The sequence below is a fragment of the Pongo pygmaeus genome, chromosome 22, assembly GCF_028885625.2.
Source record: "Pongo pygmaeus isolate AG05252 chromosome 22, NHGRI_mPonPyg2-v2.0_pri, whole genome shotgun sequence".
NCBI lineage: Eukaryota > Metazoa > Chordata > Mammalia > Primates > Hominidae > Pongo > Pongo pygmaeus.
In genome coordinates, this window is record NC_072395.2 from 44,023,546 (window position 1) to 44,041,234 (window position 17,689).

The 17,689-nt window shown below is 39.3% G+C and overlaps 1 protein-coding gene across 11 annotated transcripts in view; it reads right to left on the minus strand.

Annotated features, from left to right (window-relative positions):
• The window catches only part of TIAM1 (TIAM Rac1 associated GEF 1), a 485,833-nt gene that overhangs the window by 74,894 nt on the left and 393,250 nt on the right, over positions 1–17,689 (minus strand). For all 11 annotated transcript variants that reach the window (XM_054468477.2, XM_054468475.2, XM_054468478.2 and 8 more), the window contains 2 exons: positions 10,596–10,700; positions 1,848–1,929 (listed from right to left, as the gene is read on the minus strand). In XM_054468477.2, coding sequence (XP_054324452.1) covers positions 1,848–1,929; positions 10,596–10,700 — 187 coding nt within the window. The remainder of the gene's footprint in view (positions 1–1,847; positions 1,930–10,595; positions 10,701–17,689) is intronic.

Below are 17,689 nucleotides of genomic sequence, written 5' to 3' on the forward strand. Positions count from 1 at the left end.
CCTCCTGGGAGTCTGGGATTTTGGTGCATGCTAGGCAGAGGGTGCCTAGGGAACCAGCCTGCCCAGAAAAGCCCTGGGCCCTGAGTCTCTAGCCACCTTCCCTAGGAGGGAGCATTTCTCAGGTGTCGTCACAACTTGGTGCTGGGGGAGTTATCCTCATTCTATGTGACTCCACTGAAACAGGGCTCGCTGAAGCTCACACTTGGTTTCCCCTAGACTTCGCTCCATGCGCCTTTTCCCTTTGCTGATTTTGCTTTGTATTGATATAGGAGTTAAGATGAAATGATTTAGGCAGAGAGTGAGGCGAAGAAAGTCCTCAGTAACATTTTCCTTTTAATGAAAAGCAGCCCCCAAATAATTTTCTAACAAAGAGCAGCCTGTAAAAGCTGCACACATAGACAAGTAAGCTGGCAGCTTACACGGGTGAATGCCGGCAGTTGTGCCAATAGGAAAAAGCTAGCTAGGACTAGACATGTTCAAAATGGCGACTCCATCCTCTCTTCTCTTTGCCAGCCACGTGTATAGTAAGGAGCAGTGTATAGTAAGGAGCAGTGTATAGTAAGGAGCCGGCCAGGCAAAGACTCCATTTGCATAATAAAGATTAGGATAGGGCAGCCAGCTTCCATTCGTGCTGTGTAGACGTCACACCTGGTCCAAACAATCTGTGGGCCTTATGTAAATCAGACACCGCCTCCTCAAGCCTGGCTATAAAATCCGGTGCATTCTGCCGCTGGCCGGAAGACCCACTCGGGCACCCGTCTCTCTCTGCAGGAGAGAGAGCTGTTCTCCTTTTCTCTTTTTTGCCTATTAAACCTCTACTCCTAAACCCACTTCTTGTGTGTCCACATCCTCGATTCCCTTGGCTTGAGACAATGAACCGTGGGTATTTAGCCAAGACAACGAAGCCGCTTCAGTATAATTTGCTATAAAAAAAATCATAGTTGTGAGTATGACCAGATGCTGAGCTCTGTGGGTCTTCCTAGTGAATCAGCAAACCTAGGGATAGTCTTGGGGACTCCCCTACACACCACCAAAATAGTTCCTTTAACATTATTTGTATGGGAAGGGAGGATAATGTCTATGTTTTTGGGAGGGGGTGTAAAAGAATAATTCCTACATTACTAAGGTACATCATAGTATATGTTAAACAAAAATTATGGGAGGCCATTGTTGTGAACTGAGTTCCTGCATTACACCCAAAAGGCCAGATCAAATAAAAATGGAATCACTCATGCTGGATGCCACATAATCAAACTAAAACTTTCAGGAAGCAGGTAGATCCCCAAACAGACCAGTTTTTCCTGAAAACGTGAGATTCCAGTCTACCTGAGTCAACAAAATAAGTAGGTCCCCTCTGCTTTAACCCTTACAAAAAAGTAACCTGAAGTAAGCTAATGTTAAACAATCAGTTTTCTTCTTCCACTGTTCTGTTTCCTTGTCTCCACCTTACAAAAATCACTTTTCTGCCATTGCCCAGAGGGAGCTCTCATTCTATTTTGTAGAATGGAGGCTGTCCCGTGCATGAATCACAAATAAAAGCCAATCAGATTTATAACTAAACTTGTTGTAATTTTATCATTTGACATATAAAATAATCTACCCACTTCCTTTTTAGGACAGTAGAACCCCAATAATTAAAGTTATGAAATTTAACACCAAAGTCTACATCGTACCCAGAGTAAATATCCCTTTTTTTTCCCTAGTGTGGCTGCCCTCCACAGAACAGGAGCCAGATATACTATCTGTTTTAGATAGGACTCAAAGGCATTTTGTTGAACTGTAAATAAATGCACACTTACATAAGAAATACTTTACCTTACAACACAAACAAAGAAAAATAAACTTACCGTAAGTATCAGCAGCTGTATCTGACTTCTCAATGTGGATGCTCTGAGTGACTTTTGGACAGATTTCAATTTCTTTGTACAGCTGAAAGTTACAAAGGGGAATCTAATTAGAATTTCATTATAACTAACTTTTAAAAATGGTCATCATTTCATAAATTTATTTTTTCACAATTGATACTTATGTGAATTTGCACTTCACAATCTTATCATTAAACAAAACTCATTAAAAGTAAAAAGTAAAAGTAAAAACTTCCAGCTGTCATCCTCAAACATAGCCACAGTTTGGTTTCTAAGTAATTCCTCCACATCACTCTGTCTATTCCTACCCAATGTCTATCACAGACCTGAAAAATAATGCTAAAGTAATGGAGATCTCTAGTTGTGGGGAGAAAAAGTTTATTAAAATCAAGAAGAGGTTATAAAGATCTTGGTATGGAATTCATGAAAATAAGATAAATCTCTATGCTTCTATTCAAAAAGTTCATCATAGTGCAAGTAAGTAGAGACAAGTGATAGCATTGAAACAGAAAACAAATTACGTAAAGGAGGATATTCTTTTTTTTAGCCACTGAACTGTATCGAAATTAGCTAGAAAACTGAAGTACACAAATTAATCAGCCCTCTAAAAGCCCAAGAAAGGAAATAACTGATGAGTAAGTCCTCAAAAGCAATTGCAACAAAAATGAAAATGGAAAAGTAGGACTAATTAAACTAAAGAGCTTCTGCATAGAAAAAGAAACTGTCAATAAACAGACAACCTACAGTATGGGAGAAAATATTTGCAAACTGTGCATCTGACAAAGGTGTAATATCCAGAATCTATAAGGAACTTAAATCAACAAAAAATGAATAATCTCATCAAAAAACAGGCAAAAGACATGAACGGGCACTTCTCAAGAGAAGACATATATGTGGCCAATAAATATATAAAAAAATGTACACATCGCTAATCATCCAAGAAATGTAAACCAAAGGGCACAATGAGATACCATCTCACACCAGTCAGAATGGCCATTATTAAAAAGTCAAAAAACAACAAATGCTGGTGAGGCTGCAGAGAGAAGGGAATGCTTTTCTTTCTTTTTTTTTTTTGACATGGAGTGTTGCTCTGTTGCCCAGGCTGGAGTGCAGTGGCATGATCTCGGCTCACTGCAACCTCCGTCTCCCAGGTTCAAGCAATTCTCCTGCCTCAGCCTCCCGAGTAGCTGGGATTACAGGCGTTTGCTACCACATCTGGCTAATTTTTTTTTTTTTTTTTTTTTTTTTTTTTTTTTTGTATTTTTAGTGGAGACGGGATTTCGCCATGTTGGCCAGGCTGGTCTCAAACTCTGACCTCAAATGATCCGCCCGCTTCAGCCTCCCAAAGTGCAGGAATTACAGGCATGAGCCACCATGCCTGGCCGAGAAGGAAACGCTTATACGCTGTTGTTGGGAATGTAAATTAGTTCAGCCACTGTGGAAAGCAGTTTGGAGATTTCTCAAAGAACTTAGAACTACCACTTGACTCAGCAATCCCATTACTTGGTATATATACAAAAGAAAATAAATCATTCTACCAAAAAGACACGTGCACTTGTATGTTCACTGCAGCACTATTCACAATAGCAAAGATGTGGAATCAATCTATATGCTCATCCAGGGTGGACTGGATAAAGAAAATGTGGTACATGTATACCACAGAACACTATGTAGCCATGAAAAAGAACAAAATCATGTTCTTTACAGCAACATGGATGCAGCTGGAAGCCATTATCCTATGTTAATTAACACAGGAACAGAAAACCAAATACCTTCTCACTTACAACTAGGGGCTAAACAATGAGTACTCATGGACATAAAAATGGCAACAATTAGATACTGGGGACTACTAGAGGGGGAAGGCAGGAGGAGGACAAGGGTTGTGAGACTAACTGCTGGGCACTAGGCTTACTACCTAGGTGACAGGATCAACAGTACCCCAAACCTCAGCATCATGCTATATACTCAGGTAACAAACCTGCATGTGTGCCCCTTGAATCTAAAATAAGAGTTAAAATTATTAAAAAAATTTTTAAAACAAAAAAGGCTGGAAAGAAAGCTTTGTACAAAGTCAAGATAAGAATGATGCAGAGTTCACACATCAGAAACGTTGTTTAAATTAATCGATATTTCATTTTCTTTTCTTTTTTTTTTGAGACAGAGTCTCACTCTGTCACCAAGGCTGGAGTGCAGTGGCGCGATCTCGGCTCACTGCAAGCTCTGCCTCCCGGGTTCACGCCACTCTCCTGCCTCAGCCTCCCAAGTAGCTGGGACTACAGGCGCCCGCCACCGCGCCCGACTTTTTTTTTTTTTTTTTTTGTATTTTTAGTAGAGACAGGGTTTCACTGTGGTCTCGATCTCCTGACCTCGTGATCCGCCCGCCTCAGCCCCCCAAAGTGCTGGGATTACAGGCGTGAGCCACCGCACCCAGCCAGATATTTCATTTTCATATGTCAAGATCTATCATCAAGACAGTTAACTTACGGAGTTCTGACCACGTCACGCCTCTCACACTAACTCCATGAGACAAGTGTGATGTCCATTTTACAAATAAAGGCAAGAGCCTAAAGAGAAAGTACTTTCCTAAGTTCAGAAGACTAGTTCATGCACAGCTGGGATTATGAACCCACGTCTCACTGGCTCTAGAGCCGCGTTCTTTCCACTACACTACGATGCCTCCCAGATCAGCCTTCACTGGAACACAGGGTATGAAAGCAAAGGGAACCTACCCTCTTAGGTCAGTCAAAGGTTCAGATCCAAAATTTATAATAAAAACTCACAAAGAAATAGATGTGTCAAATGCTCATATAGATTTTTAAAATTATTACTCTATCTTGAAATGAAAACCAATTTTGAGCCAAGGTCAATAACAAAAAATGTGGCCGTTAGCACTAAAGAGAAGTCTTGATGATTATCTAAACTTGCCTGCATCCCTGACCACACAGCCATTCGTCCAGAAACAATTTTATTCAGGCAGGTAGAAAAAAGTGGGCAGTTTCTTCTTTTTATTTGCTTGGGGCATTTGAGAGGTCAGCCTAATACTTGTGACTCAGGAGCCTGAGAAACCGTTTGCTATAATAGAATGCCAAGGAGTGTGGGGGATAGGAATGTGGATAGGACAGCTTGGATCCTTTTAAACACCTCAATTTAATGCAACTTCCACCAAATGCAACGTGTCAAGGGCATGACTGAATGTGGTTTTAGTGTTATACTTTAGAAATGTTTCATACAAATAAATTTACAAATGAGAAGAAATCAGTTATACTACTTTTTCACTCAGAAAATAGCCACCAAAACCCTAAATACTAAATTCAAAAAGGTTTACAATATATAACCTAACACCACAGAATGCTCAAGGAAACATTATCAACTACGTTCATTTCAACTTATTAGGAGCCTTAGTTTTATTTTTTAAAACTTCAAGAGCCAAACCCTTCCTCCAGGTGGCAGTATATAACTGTTTGTTTTAATCATTTCCACAGGATCTAGTGGGAATAGAGCTTTGTGCATAATCTTTCCTATATTTTCATAATACTACTTCCTAGTTTTCTTTGAAATTAGTGTGAATATCATTGTGTCTTTTGCTGGTCTCAGACAATAACTCAGTATCATACAGACAGGCCCGCTGGCCACAGCATCCTTAGGCTGGTTGGACTAAAGCCAGGTTTAGTGAACAAAACTAAAACTATATAAAATTTCAAGAAGGGTTTGTACTTTAAAATATATTTTCAATGCAACCACAATATCTGGAACTAGAAATCTGGAAATTCAGTAGTTTTATACATAAATGCACTTAATGATGAAATAGTTCACATCTTCTGTTTCTTTTATTAAATCGATAATGTTGCAACTTTCCCTGTTTTCAAAAACTGGATGAGAAGATCACCAGATTTTAAGAAACAAATTGCTTACCTAGGGCTCTTGAGTTCTCCCAAAATCAGGATCATTTCTTTCTCTGTCTCCTTTGGGTGGCTTGGTCTGAGCCACCGTCACGCTCTTGCCTGACAATGACTCTCTACAGCCTCCTATGGGCCCTGGTTGCTCATCCTCTCAGGCCCTATGGGTCACTCATCTGCCATAGTGAGCCTTTCAAAGCCAACAATGCCCTTTCTCTCTGGGGTTTCCCACGGCACTTAGGCTCTACATGGCCTATCCTTTTTCCCTCCCGCCGCCATCTCCTGCATCCCCTCTTTCGTGCCCTCTCCACCAATCCTCCTCAAACACCAGGTAAGCCACCTCCACCATGGCCACCCTCCCCCTGCCCGGGCCTTAGCCAGCTTTGTTCTCTCAGCCTAGAACTTTTTTTTTTTTTTTTGAGACAGAATCTGGCTTTGCCACCCAGGCTGGAGTGTAGTGGCACAATCTTGGCTCCCTGTAACCTCCGCCTCCCGGGTTCAAGCAACTCTCCTGCCTCAGCCTCCTGAATAGCTGCGACTATAGGTGTGTGCTATCATGCCTGGCTAATTTTTGTATTGTTAGCAGAGACAGAGCTTCAGCATGTTGGCCAAGCTGGTCTCGAACTCCTTACCTCAGGGGATCCACCTGCCTCAGCCTCCCAAAGTGCTGGGATTACAGGCGTGAGCCACCGTACCTGGCCAGCCTAGAACACTTGTCTGCAAAATACCTCTATGATTCCACTCCTTCACTTCACTCACTCACCCTGTTCGAACATCACATTAAAAAAAAAAAAAAAAACACGAAAAATAAATAAAATAAAATAGCAACAAGACCCACTGCAGATGCGCCATCTCCCTCTCTCTACTTGCCCCAACTTCTTGTCTCTCCAGGCTTTGAACATTCCCTGACATATTACACATTCGCATGTATTTGTACCTGTTTCTGCAAACTTGAATACAGGTTCCACCAGGAGCAGAATTGTTTTGGTGTATCCCCAGTGCCTAGAACAGCTAGAATAGTGCCAGGCATACAAATGCTAAATAAATATTTGCTAGATGATAGCTGGGTGTGGTGGTGGGCACCTGTAGTCCCAGCTACTTGGGAGGCTGAGGCAGGAGAATTGCTTGAACCCGGGAAGCAGAGGTTGCAGTGAGCCGAGACTGTTCCACTGCACTCCAGCCTGGACGACAGAATGAGACTCTATTTCAAAAAAATAAAAAATAACTTTAAAAATTTGCTGGATGAGTGAATAAATAAATTGATCAGTGTTTCTGCAAACTTTATTTCTACCTGTCACTTTATAAAAAACGCATTTAGTGTGGGTTTTTGAAAAGAGCTTCCATAGACTATAATCATGTATATTATCATTCCACGGACCGGACCCAACAAACAAGTCATCGTGAAAAAGTGGCCAAACAGGTATTACTTATATTAGAAACACAACCAGCAAAGCAGATAAATCAACGGCTAACTATTCTTGGTTATTCATAAGCAAGAGAATCCCCTGACCCCCAAAATAAACACACTAGACCCTCCAAAAAGATCTTTAAAATATAGTACATACTTTTGCTAATAACTATTGGTCTTACTACTAAAGACTGACAAAACAATGGCATAGAATAAAATATTTTGGGAGAGTCACACATGAATGAGTCATTTATAGGGAAATGGCTTGTAACACTTGAAGTTTCCCATGTCCATCAAAATCAAAATGGAAGTGAGCCAGGGAAACCAATTAACTGTGTGTGGTCTGATGCATATTCAGTAAGGGACAAGACACTGAATACCTGCAGACTCTCAAAAAGCATCCAGGAATGCTGTTCAGAAACCCCCTGTCTCAGAATGATGCTATGCCCAGCTTAATGGCCTAAAGCAGGGATTCAAAACCAGAGACCCATGGATAGAGTTCAAGTGGTTTGTGAATGTGGATGATAAAAAAACAGTGATATTGGCTGGGCGTGGTGGCTCACGCCTGTAATCCAGCACTTTGGGAGGCCAAGGCAGGTGGATCACGAGGTCAGGAGTTCAAGACCAGCCTGGCCAAGATGGTGAAACCCTGTCTCTATTAAAAATACAAAAATTAGCCAGGCGTGGTGGTGGGCGCCTGTAATCCCAGCTACTCGGGAGGCTGAGGCAGGGAGTTATTTGAACCCGGCAGGCGGAGGTTGCAGTGAGCCAAGATCACGCCACTGCACTCCAGACTGGGCAACAGAGCAAAACTTCATCACAGAAAAAAAAAAAAGTGATATCTTTATATTTACAAACCTTAAACTGAAAATCAGCATTTCCTTTTATCCTAAATGAATGCAGGCAACAAACATAGTAATAGTAGCAGTGCCTCTGACTGTCACAAATAGAAATCACAGTTATTTTCATATCATGTTTTAGCTGTTGCTAGTGTCTCAAAATATTATTTATGCTCATCGTTACCTCAGAACAGTGGTAGCTATTAGATCTACTGCTAGGTCTTGTAATTTAATGGTCTAGCTATTAGGTCTATGTCTACCTATTAAGTCTTATAATTTAATAAGCTAATAAATAAGAACATATATTACCAATAATTCAAAAAATATTTTTGAGAACTATTTCAATATATTTAGGGCACAGGTAAGCCTATGTATTCTATTTTATGCGATTGAAAATATCATTCTGAGAAGGGGTCTGGAGGCTCCACCAGGCTACCAAAAGTATCCAAAGGACAATAATTAAGAACCTTGGTCGAAACAGAGGTTTTGCAAGACTGTGGCATTTGCATCCTTAGAGATCTATGGGCTGGAGACCTTCTGCAACAGGCCAAGAAGTAATACCATGGTCTCCCTGTACTTTAGATTCTTTTAAAATACATATATAGCTATCTGCATACAAAAATTGTAGATCCAAACAGACTAAGCTTGGCACACCTTAGTCTCCTATGTTGAAGGAGACCACAAAATGGACAAGGCTTAAAAATAATAAATGAGTCTATATAATTTCAAAAACTATGTCTGAAGTACCTATACCTCTTATGTGTAAAATATGAGGAACATGGAACCTGGTTAGGTATGATCCCTATAATTCAGGATGCAAAATATTCATTAACCCCAAGATGCAAAATATATAATCTAATAACTCTTCCAGTGTTAGCAGGAAAGCACTTCCCTTTTTTAAGTAAGAAAAAAGGGTTTTCTTTCCTTTACTCATACAGCAGCACCGAGACTGGCCTTTTCCCCAGGCCAGAAAAAGAATACATCAGCCCTCTCTGTTAAATGTACTGAACACAGAACAGTTACTGATTTAAGTGATAGCTGGAAAAGGGCTCATTATTTTGACAATCTTCTATTGCATAACATGCTAAAAGTGTTACAAAAGCACACGCTCTCTTATATTTCCTTAAAAGCCCTTAAAGGGGCACAAGGTAACTTTTCAGATAACAGAAATGTTCCAAAGCATGATCACAGCAGTGGAAAAAAGACTGTATACATTTGTCAAAACTCATTAGATTGCGTCCTTAAAGTTGGCGAGAGTTTTCTTAAATGTAAAGTATACCTCAATAAAGTTGACTAAAAACACAATTTCCTACTCATTTTTAAATCATGCTTCCCTTTTCCAAAAAGAGAATAATACTTGGGTTTAAATGTTCAGTTCCGCTTTCTGTGGTGAAACCCTGTCTGAAGTCACTGTTATTCACACATCCATGGCAAGCAGTCAGAGCCCCCAGAGGAATGACTAAGTACAGAGAGAGCACAGGAACTCCAAAATAGAGGCGCCTTGCTCCCAAAATGTTTCTTTCCTGGAACTGACAAACGCACCACTTTGCTAAAGAGCAAAGAGCTTGTCACTGGGCTTACTGCAGTAACAACCATTGTAATTTACCAAGTAAGCGTATTATCTCTAATCTTTGTAAAATCCTAGAAATTAAGTATTAGCATTTCATTTTTTTTTTCTTGGCCAGTTCCATATGATTAGTAAGCAGGTCTGATTCAGAACCCCAGTCCCATAAGTATGTTCAAACTCAAATATACGTAAATGTCCCCGAGAAGCTATATAAATACAGTTCCAAAAGACTAGGACATAGATGGCAGCTTTTTTCACCCAACAAGATTTGACCCAGCAGTTTCAACATGCCTAAGGATGTCACACAAAATTAGAATTAGCACTGTTTTCTGTAATGACAACCAGCTGATCTTTAAGTCACCAATTTAAAACAAAAGACTGGCTGTGCGCAGTGGCTCACGCCTGTAATTCCAGCACTATGGGAGACTGAGGTGGGAGGATCACTTGAACCCAGGAGTTCAAGACCAGTCTGGGAAACAAAGCAGGATCCTGTCTCTACAAAAAAAATAAATAAATTAAAAAATAAAAGTTCGTTAGTCATGGAGCTGCGTGCCTGTGGTTCCAGTTACTCAGGAGGCTGGCACAGGAGGATCACTTAAGCCCCGTAGTTCAAGATTGAGGTGAGCTATGATCACACCACTGTACTCCATCCAGCCTCAGTGACAGAGTGAGATCCTATCTCTAAACAACAAAATAAAAATACTAAAATACAACAAAATAAAAGATTGCCAATGCAAGGAAAGCTAGTATTATAATAATGACTAAAGTTCTATCTAAGAGATAGCTCTAGATTTTGATTTTTCATGATAGCACTGCAATGCTTCGTGCGTAAACAAAGGTGGTCATTCCACTCTGGAATACTGAGCTAAGTAAGGCCATCTCCACCAACTTAAGGGCTATGAATGAAGCTCATTTATTTTTGAACTCGTTCCACTCCACCAACTACAATTAACACAAGAACACTCATAATTTGAAGATAATCTCCCATAAAATGTGCTTGGACAACAGTCATAACATTACCAGCTCATAGATGTCTTCCTCGGGCTGTGGAACATAGTGCTGCATTTTGTTTTCTATTAGAAATTTCAGGCGCAGGTAATGAGCAGAATGATCCAGTTGATGTGTCTGGGACAAAAAAAGAAAGAAAGAAAGAAAATGCCTGTTCAATAGTAAATAGGCATAATTAGTTCTCCACCAACATATTATGTATTCCCATGACCAATAGAGTTTTTTGTTGTTGTTGTTGTTGTTGTTGTTTTGAGATGGAGTTTCACTCTTGTTGCTCAGCCTGGAGTGCAATGGCGCAATCTCAGCTCACTGCAACCTTCGCCTCCTGGGTTCAAGCAATTCTGCTGCTCAGCTTCCTGAGTAGCTGGGATTACAGGCACCCACCACCACACCCAGCTGATTTTTGTGTTTTTAGTGGAGATGGGGTTTCACTATGTTGGCCAGGCTGGTCTCAAACTCCTGACCTCAGGTGATTCACTCGCCTTGGCCTCCCAAAGTGCTGGGATTACAGGCGTGAGCCACTGTACCCAGCCCAATAGAGATTTGATACTAAATGGGGATATAAGGTTTCTACACTTCTTAAAAAGTTTGCATCATAAATGCAAACTTTTAAAATAACTTTCATTGAACACATTGGTAACATTCCAAGGGTATCTTAGGATTCAGTGGAAACAACTGACTCACATCTCCACATCTCCTGATTTGATTCATTGTGCTCTCTAACACTGGTAAAATTTTCAACAAAACACAGCAGATCAAAAAGGTTCTTAAATATAACTTCATAAACAGGTGATTAAAGAAAACGGTAACAAGAAAGGCAAGAAAATACTGTATTTACAATGAGAGAAAAAAGCTGTGCCCGGGCAAAGTTGTTTTTTTAACCACATGGGGACAGTGGGACAGTTGTTAACAGTTCATTTGCAAGCGAGTCAGTGTGAAGACAAGGCTTTTGGACTTCAGTCTTATTTATATACTCCCCAAGTGAGACTCCCTCCGGGGACAGTGCTAATAGGCATGTGTCCAACTATGGAAACACACTGAATGACTCGCTCAAAGAAAACAATTTTAAAATTGAAATTTTCAAGGCTTCTCCTTTGGTCCAGGATGGGACAATAGATTTTTTTTTTCTGTCTAAAAAGTAATCCTTGAATTAATTTTGAGGAATAAGTAATAATACCAACATGGTTTCATAAATCATTCTCAGTAGACAGTCAAGAGGATACAAGGAAAAAAGAAAATGCTCTCCGAAAGTTACACAGCAACATGAAAATATATTCCTAGGGAGAAAATGTTTAAACCAAGTGATTTTTTTAAGCGTCCTTATCTTTTAGAGATACATCCTAAAGCGCTAATAGATAGAAATGATATAATGTCTGGAATTTGCTTCCAAAATAAATAAGAGTTGGGGGTGGGAGTGAGCGAGTAAATCGATAAAACTTAATTTGATCATTACAGACGCTAGGTGATAGATACAGGAGAATTTATTACATTGTTCCCTACTTTTACACAAATTGGACATTTTTCACAAAATAAATATAAAACCTCTTCACATTCAAAGCTCTGCAGGTGAGAATTATTTCAAAATAAATAAAATTAATTTTAACTGGTTCAGTACTCTTTCTACTTACCCCACCCTCAAAATAATACTTTTAAAGACAAACTAACAGCATTCCAATAATTATTCCAGTAATATATATTCAGTTACACCTAACAAACTCTTAGATACTCCAGACACCGTGTGCAGTAATGAGAATACAGAAACTAATACAACATAAATGCAGTCTTCAGGAGTGTCTGCAGCTGCAGCTATGTAGCTATGTAGATGTGGGAGGTGAGGCAGCAGTGGTTTAGCATTTTAAATAAATATGCACATGCAGGACAGGCAACCTGCATTCTTGCAAAAGCACATTTCCAGAAAGTGGAAATGAGTTCACTCTGAACACATGGCAGAAGGATAAAGTTTTCTATCAGTGATTCTTGGGAACCCCAACCTTTCTCCTCTCCTGAGTAATATGATAGTTTGCAGCCTGCTGTGCCAGACACAGATGCCATTCACCGAACACGTCCCAGTGCACCTGGCTTTTGTCTTTTCACTGCCTATATTTGAGACCAGATGCTCAATGTCTGACAGATCCAAGATTGTTGATGTCAAAGATAATAAGGCTGGAGGTGAAAGCCCAGGGAACATAAAACAGGGACTTTTTAAGTGTGCTACTTACTGCCGGAGAATCATCAAGATAAATAAACAACAACAAAATACTAATATTTAGGGTGATGTGATGAGCAAGAAAAGTTTTCCTAAGAGAGATCGAAGCTGCAAATGCTTCCCACCTACCTGGGTCCTCACTGAAATCTTTAATTAGAAGCAAAAATTTTGTTTCACCATCTGTTTCCGACTGAGGCGGAAGGGAAGGAAATGAAATTTCATGGGTTCTTAGTAACAGGAACAAATTCACTTGGAAACCTTATCATCATCATTAATAAACACTTTGTGGGCACTCCTTAATGAGACTGCCACTGAAACAGACTGTCTTCCAGAAATCAGGCCAAAACAGCAACCTCACCTAAGAAGATTCTGGTTCCTGAAACTTCAGTGTGAGAGACAGCCCACTGTCAGGCACAAATAGCCTAAGGTGGTCCTGGTGTGGACTGCAGAGAACTCCAGCATCCCCTAAATGCTACAGTACTGAAAACATTTATACAAACATGCAGAGAATGTCAAGGCACTTCACTTAAATTGTGTAATGCATTGCAGAGAACTAAAGAATGATAAATATAGCAATGGTAATAAGAATGATTCTTGGCTGGGCGTGGTGGCTCGTGCCTGTAATCCCATCACTTTGGGAGGCCAAGGTGGGCTAGTTGCTTGAGCCCAGGAGTCTGACCAGCCTGTGTAACATGGTGAAACCCTGTCCGTATCAAAAATACAAAAATTAGCCATGCATGGTGGAGTGAGCCTGTAGTCCCTGTAGGCTACTCAGGAAGTTGAGGCGGGAGGATTGCTTGAGCCTGGGAGGGCAAGGCTGCAGTGAGCTATATGACTACACCACTGTACTTCAGCCGGGGGACAGAGTGAGACCCTGTCTCCAAAAAAATAAATAAATAAGTAAAAGGAAAAAAAGATTATTGCCACCAACCATCATATTTTTCAAACTTCTTTAAGTTACAATAATGTCTTGATAACTTTAAAAAATAAAAATCAGCACAAGCAGCAAACATGAAAATTATAATAGTCTTACTTGTAACTTAAGAGCCCTAATTTTGGTCAGTAAATAGTTACTCTCAAAACAGGACATTGGATCAAATATATACCAGTGTGTCTTACTATTTTGGTAAAAGTTTCTGAATTATGAGCCCTTGTTAAACATGGCTGGTCTAACAAAAAAAGAAAATCCTAATGAATTAATTAAATCAGATCATCAGAACTATCAAGAAGAATTTTATGCTCCTTAGATACCTGTTAGTCAATATCAAAGCAAGTCAAACAACTAACCATCTTCAGAATACATCTTTGTGCAAAAGAATTTCAAATGTTAATGAATATTTAAACATAGTAATTCTAAATGTGTGGCCTTGCTTTAGACATAAAACATTCAAGTGAAAATTCAAAAGAAAATTGAGACTTGTAAAACATTCAAGGAAAATTCAGTTAGGAAAAAATTTAAATGGTATAAATTTGTTTTCCAATATACATGTACTTAAGTTACTTAGCATTTGATTCATTTTGAGGCAATGCAGCCGCAAATTATACCCTAAGTATTATGGTACAACAATTTTTAGTTTAGTTGGCATAATTTTTTAAATTCGCATCTTACTATGACTATTGCAAAGGATGAAACAGCAAAACACAATGTAGATATTTTCAGTAAATAGTTTGCACCAATTAAAATAGATAACATGTCTCAGAATTTACTGCCTTAGAGCTCCTAATCCATTATGTTTTGCTCTTCTATTTCTCTTCATATTCTTCCATTTCAAACTTCTAGAAGACATACAAACATGCAATTACTGCACACAGAAATACAAACATGTAGTCACTGCATACAGAAATATGTATCCACATACACACACACACAAAGTGCTATTGTAGAATTTCTAAAGATATTTTCCCTCCCCTTCAAAGTAACCTTTTCTTTCTTTAAACACCAATGGTTATAGCATATCCAAAGCCATAGCTGATGTAGTAAAAGCATGAAATAAAACTGACACATGGTCATATGTGAATAATATCAGTAGGTATAAATGAATGAAAATATGTTGCAATTATTTTTGTAGTTGTAACAATCAGAATATATCCAAAACCTATAGGCCAACATGGTTACCTGCTATGTTTAGCAATAATCATTCCAGTAACATCTCTGACATGAATTGTACATGAAATGAAGATCTTGAAACATTTACTATACCAGAACTTGACTGGTGCTCAGATGGCAGATGGCAAACTGATGTGAAATGATGTGGATCAGATAGAATAGGAAAGAGAATGAGCTGAATGCAAGAGACAGAAGAAACAGATTGATTATTAAATATTAGAGAAAGCATCTATCACCAAACATTGAGAATAACAATAATGAAACAAAAGACAGGCATTTTTACAATCATCTTTGTTTTTGATGGGGAAAAAAAACATTCGCCATTATATAAGATTGTTAATAACATGGGGCACTGTTTTTCCCATTATCTCCTTCCCCCTTAAGAATAAAATCAGATCCACTAATTACAATAAGGTGTTTTCCAAGGAAGAAGCAAGCTTTAGAAGGCACCTGGCCCTGAGCATACTATATCACTTTTCCTACATGGGTGCTTTTCCAAAGACCATCAATTTCTGAAATGCACACACAAGTCTTCCAGTTTTAAACTCATGAGATTTTTTTTCTGTGTGTGTATTTTTAGTACAGATGGGGTTTTGCCATGTTGGCCAGGCTGCTCTCAAACTCCTGGCCTCAAGTGATCTGCCCTCCTTAGCCTCCCAAAGTGCTGGGATTACAGGCGTGAGCCACCGCGCCCGGCATACACTCATGAGATAGAAGCTTGTTCCACACCATGTTGTCTTTGCTTTTATTTCTATGTCTTGGGAAAAAGACCTGAAGGCCCAGGGAAAATTGGACAGAACTAACTTTTACTGTTGGAGAAAGGGATTTTGTACCTTAATGATGCCATCAGAAACCTTTCAGCTGACAGAAATAAACACTTTAAAGGGGATCAGGTCCACTACATTATCTAGATGTGGTCTCTAACTGGCAATGACAATATTATTCTTCATTCCCCTAGTTTCTTCCAAAGCAAAAGCTTGAAACATACGTAAAGTGGGCCAATCATTCATTGCTTCACTCACTGATCAATCTTCCACCAATCAATGGTAATTGGAAAACTTTGGCTTAACCTTTGATTCCTGATCGAGTTTAAAGCCAATGTGCACAGGATGCTCCAAAGCCATGTTATTCCTCTGGAAACACCTTCCAGAGTTGGGCTTATACAAAAAAGCCAGAAAGTTCTACTTTTAACACCTTCATCTGCAGATCTGACAATAACTCTTCAGCTCTGCAGAATGTTAACGGGTCTCTAAAGAATTGTGTTAATTATAAATAAAAGAATGCAGAAATCCTCTACAGACCAATTTTGTTAAATAATTAACATAAAAAAATTGTGAACTGAGATACCATTATCTCCAAAAGCTAGAACCCTCATACATGAAAGATTCAAAGCACACAGAGAGGTGATATCATTTATTTTTAACATCCACGTCAGGGCTGACTTTGGTTATGGCCCAAAACAAGTGATTCTTCTATTTTTCCTCCACACACATAAGACATTTTAAGAGGCTAATTTGAGCTGGACTGTCCATTTCCCTGATTCATATGAAGAGCCATGTTTTTTCTTTAAAAAGCCATCTGTGATTTGCTTTTTTTAAAAATACAAAAATTGCTGATAGTAGAACTACAAAATTGAGGTACTTGCGGAGGTAGTGAAAGTCATTCAGTATTTACAAACATTGTGTTGAATGATGAGATCTTTAAAACATCATTTTATCCATCCAACTTCTTCTAGGATAAAATTGCGATAGAAAAGCTTTTCATTTTTTTTTTTTTTTAGCCTCCCCAAAGAAGACCAATTCACTCCCCTAAGAATATATTCTAGATTCTTCTGAGCCTTACTGATTGTTCTTCCTGAAGACTAACCCAGGTTCTGAGAGTTCTTGTGGACACCCGGCACTGCAGGATGCACCCAGCTGTAGAGAAGCGAGACGTGGGTTCAGTCTCTCCTTTGCAACTGACTGTGATGTGAGTTCAGGCAAGCAGCTAAGGCCCTCTGAGCTTCACTTCCTCCATGTGTACAATGGCAAAGTCTCAGCTCTTTCTCAGGCTCAGACCTGATACGACTACGACATGGAACTATTAATGCTATTCATAATGTAAAAATAAAAACAAGCATGCAAGTAAAGTTCTTCTTTCCTCTCTCTCCCCTCACTCAAGACCATTCACTTGGCTGCCCTTCAGGGGGAAAAATGAAACCAGGTTCACTTTGAAAAAGATCAAGGCATTTCTCCCATGGTTTAAGGTGAAAGTAGAGAAAAGGAGCTCAATCATTTGTCATGTTTCTAAAAAGGCTAATTCTGTGTTCACAAAAGAAGAATTTCCCACCAATGGAGGCCAAACTTATATTTCCTTCCATTTTCCCCAATTCTAAAGATGCCCATAGTGTATCGGTTACTGATTAAAGAGCAGGTGACAGAACAGTACCTATAATATGATGCCATTGAACACATGTATCTGTATGTGTGTGGAAAAAAGAATGAATGGTCAAATGCCAAAATGTTTACAATGGTTACTTCTGGATTTCGTGAATAAGAGTGGCCTTAATTTTCTGTTGTGTTCTTTACCTAGATTTTCTAAAAGGTTTGCAATGAGCATGAGATACGTGCACTAGAAATCTATCAAACACACACATTGAAAGATGCTACTTAGAAGAGTTCCTCTCCTCCCAAAGGTGAAGCATTCACTAATATAATTTTGAATATTATCACAAAGGAATGCAATGCTGCTCCGAAATGAAAGGGAGGTGTGTTTTAAGCACCTTCCTCTGCCACATGGCTCTGGGTTTCCACA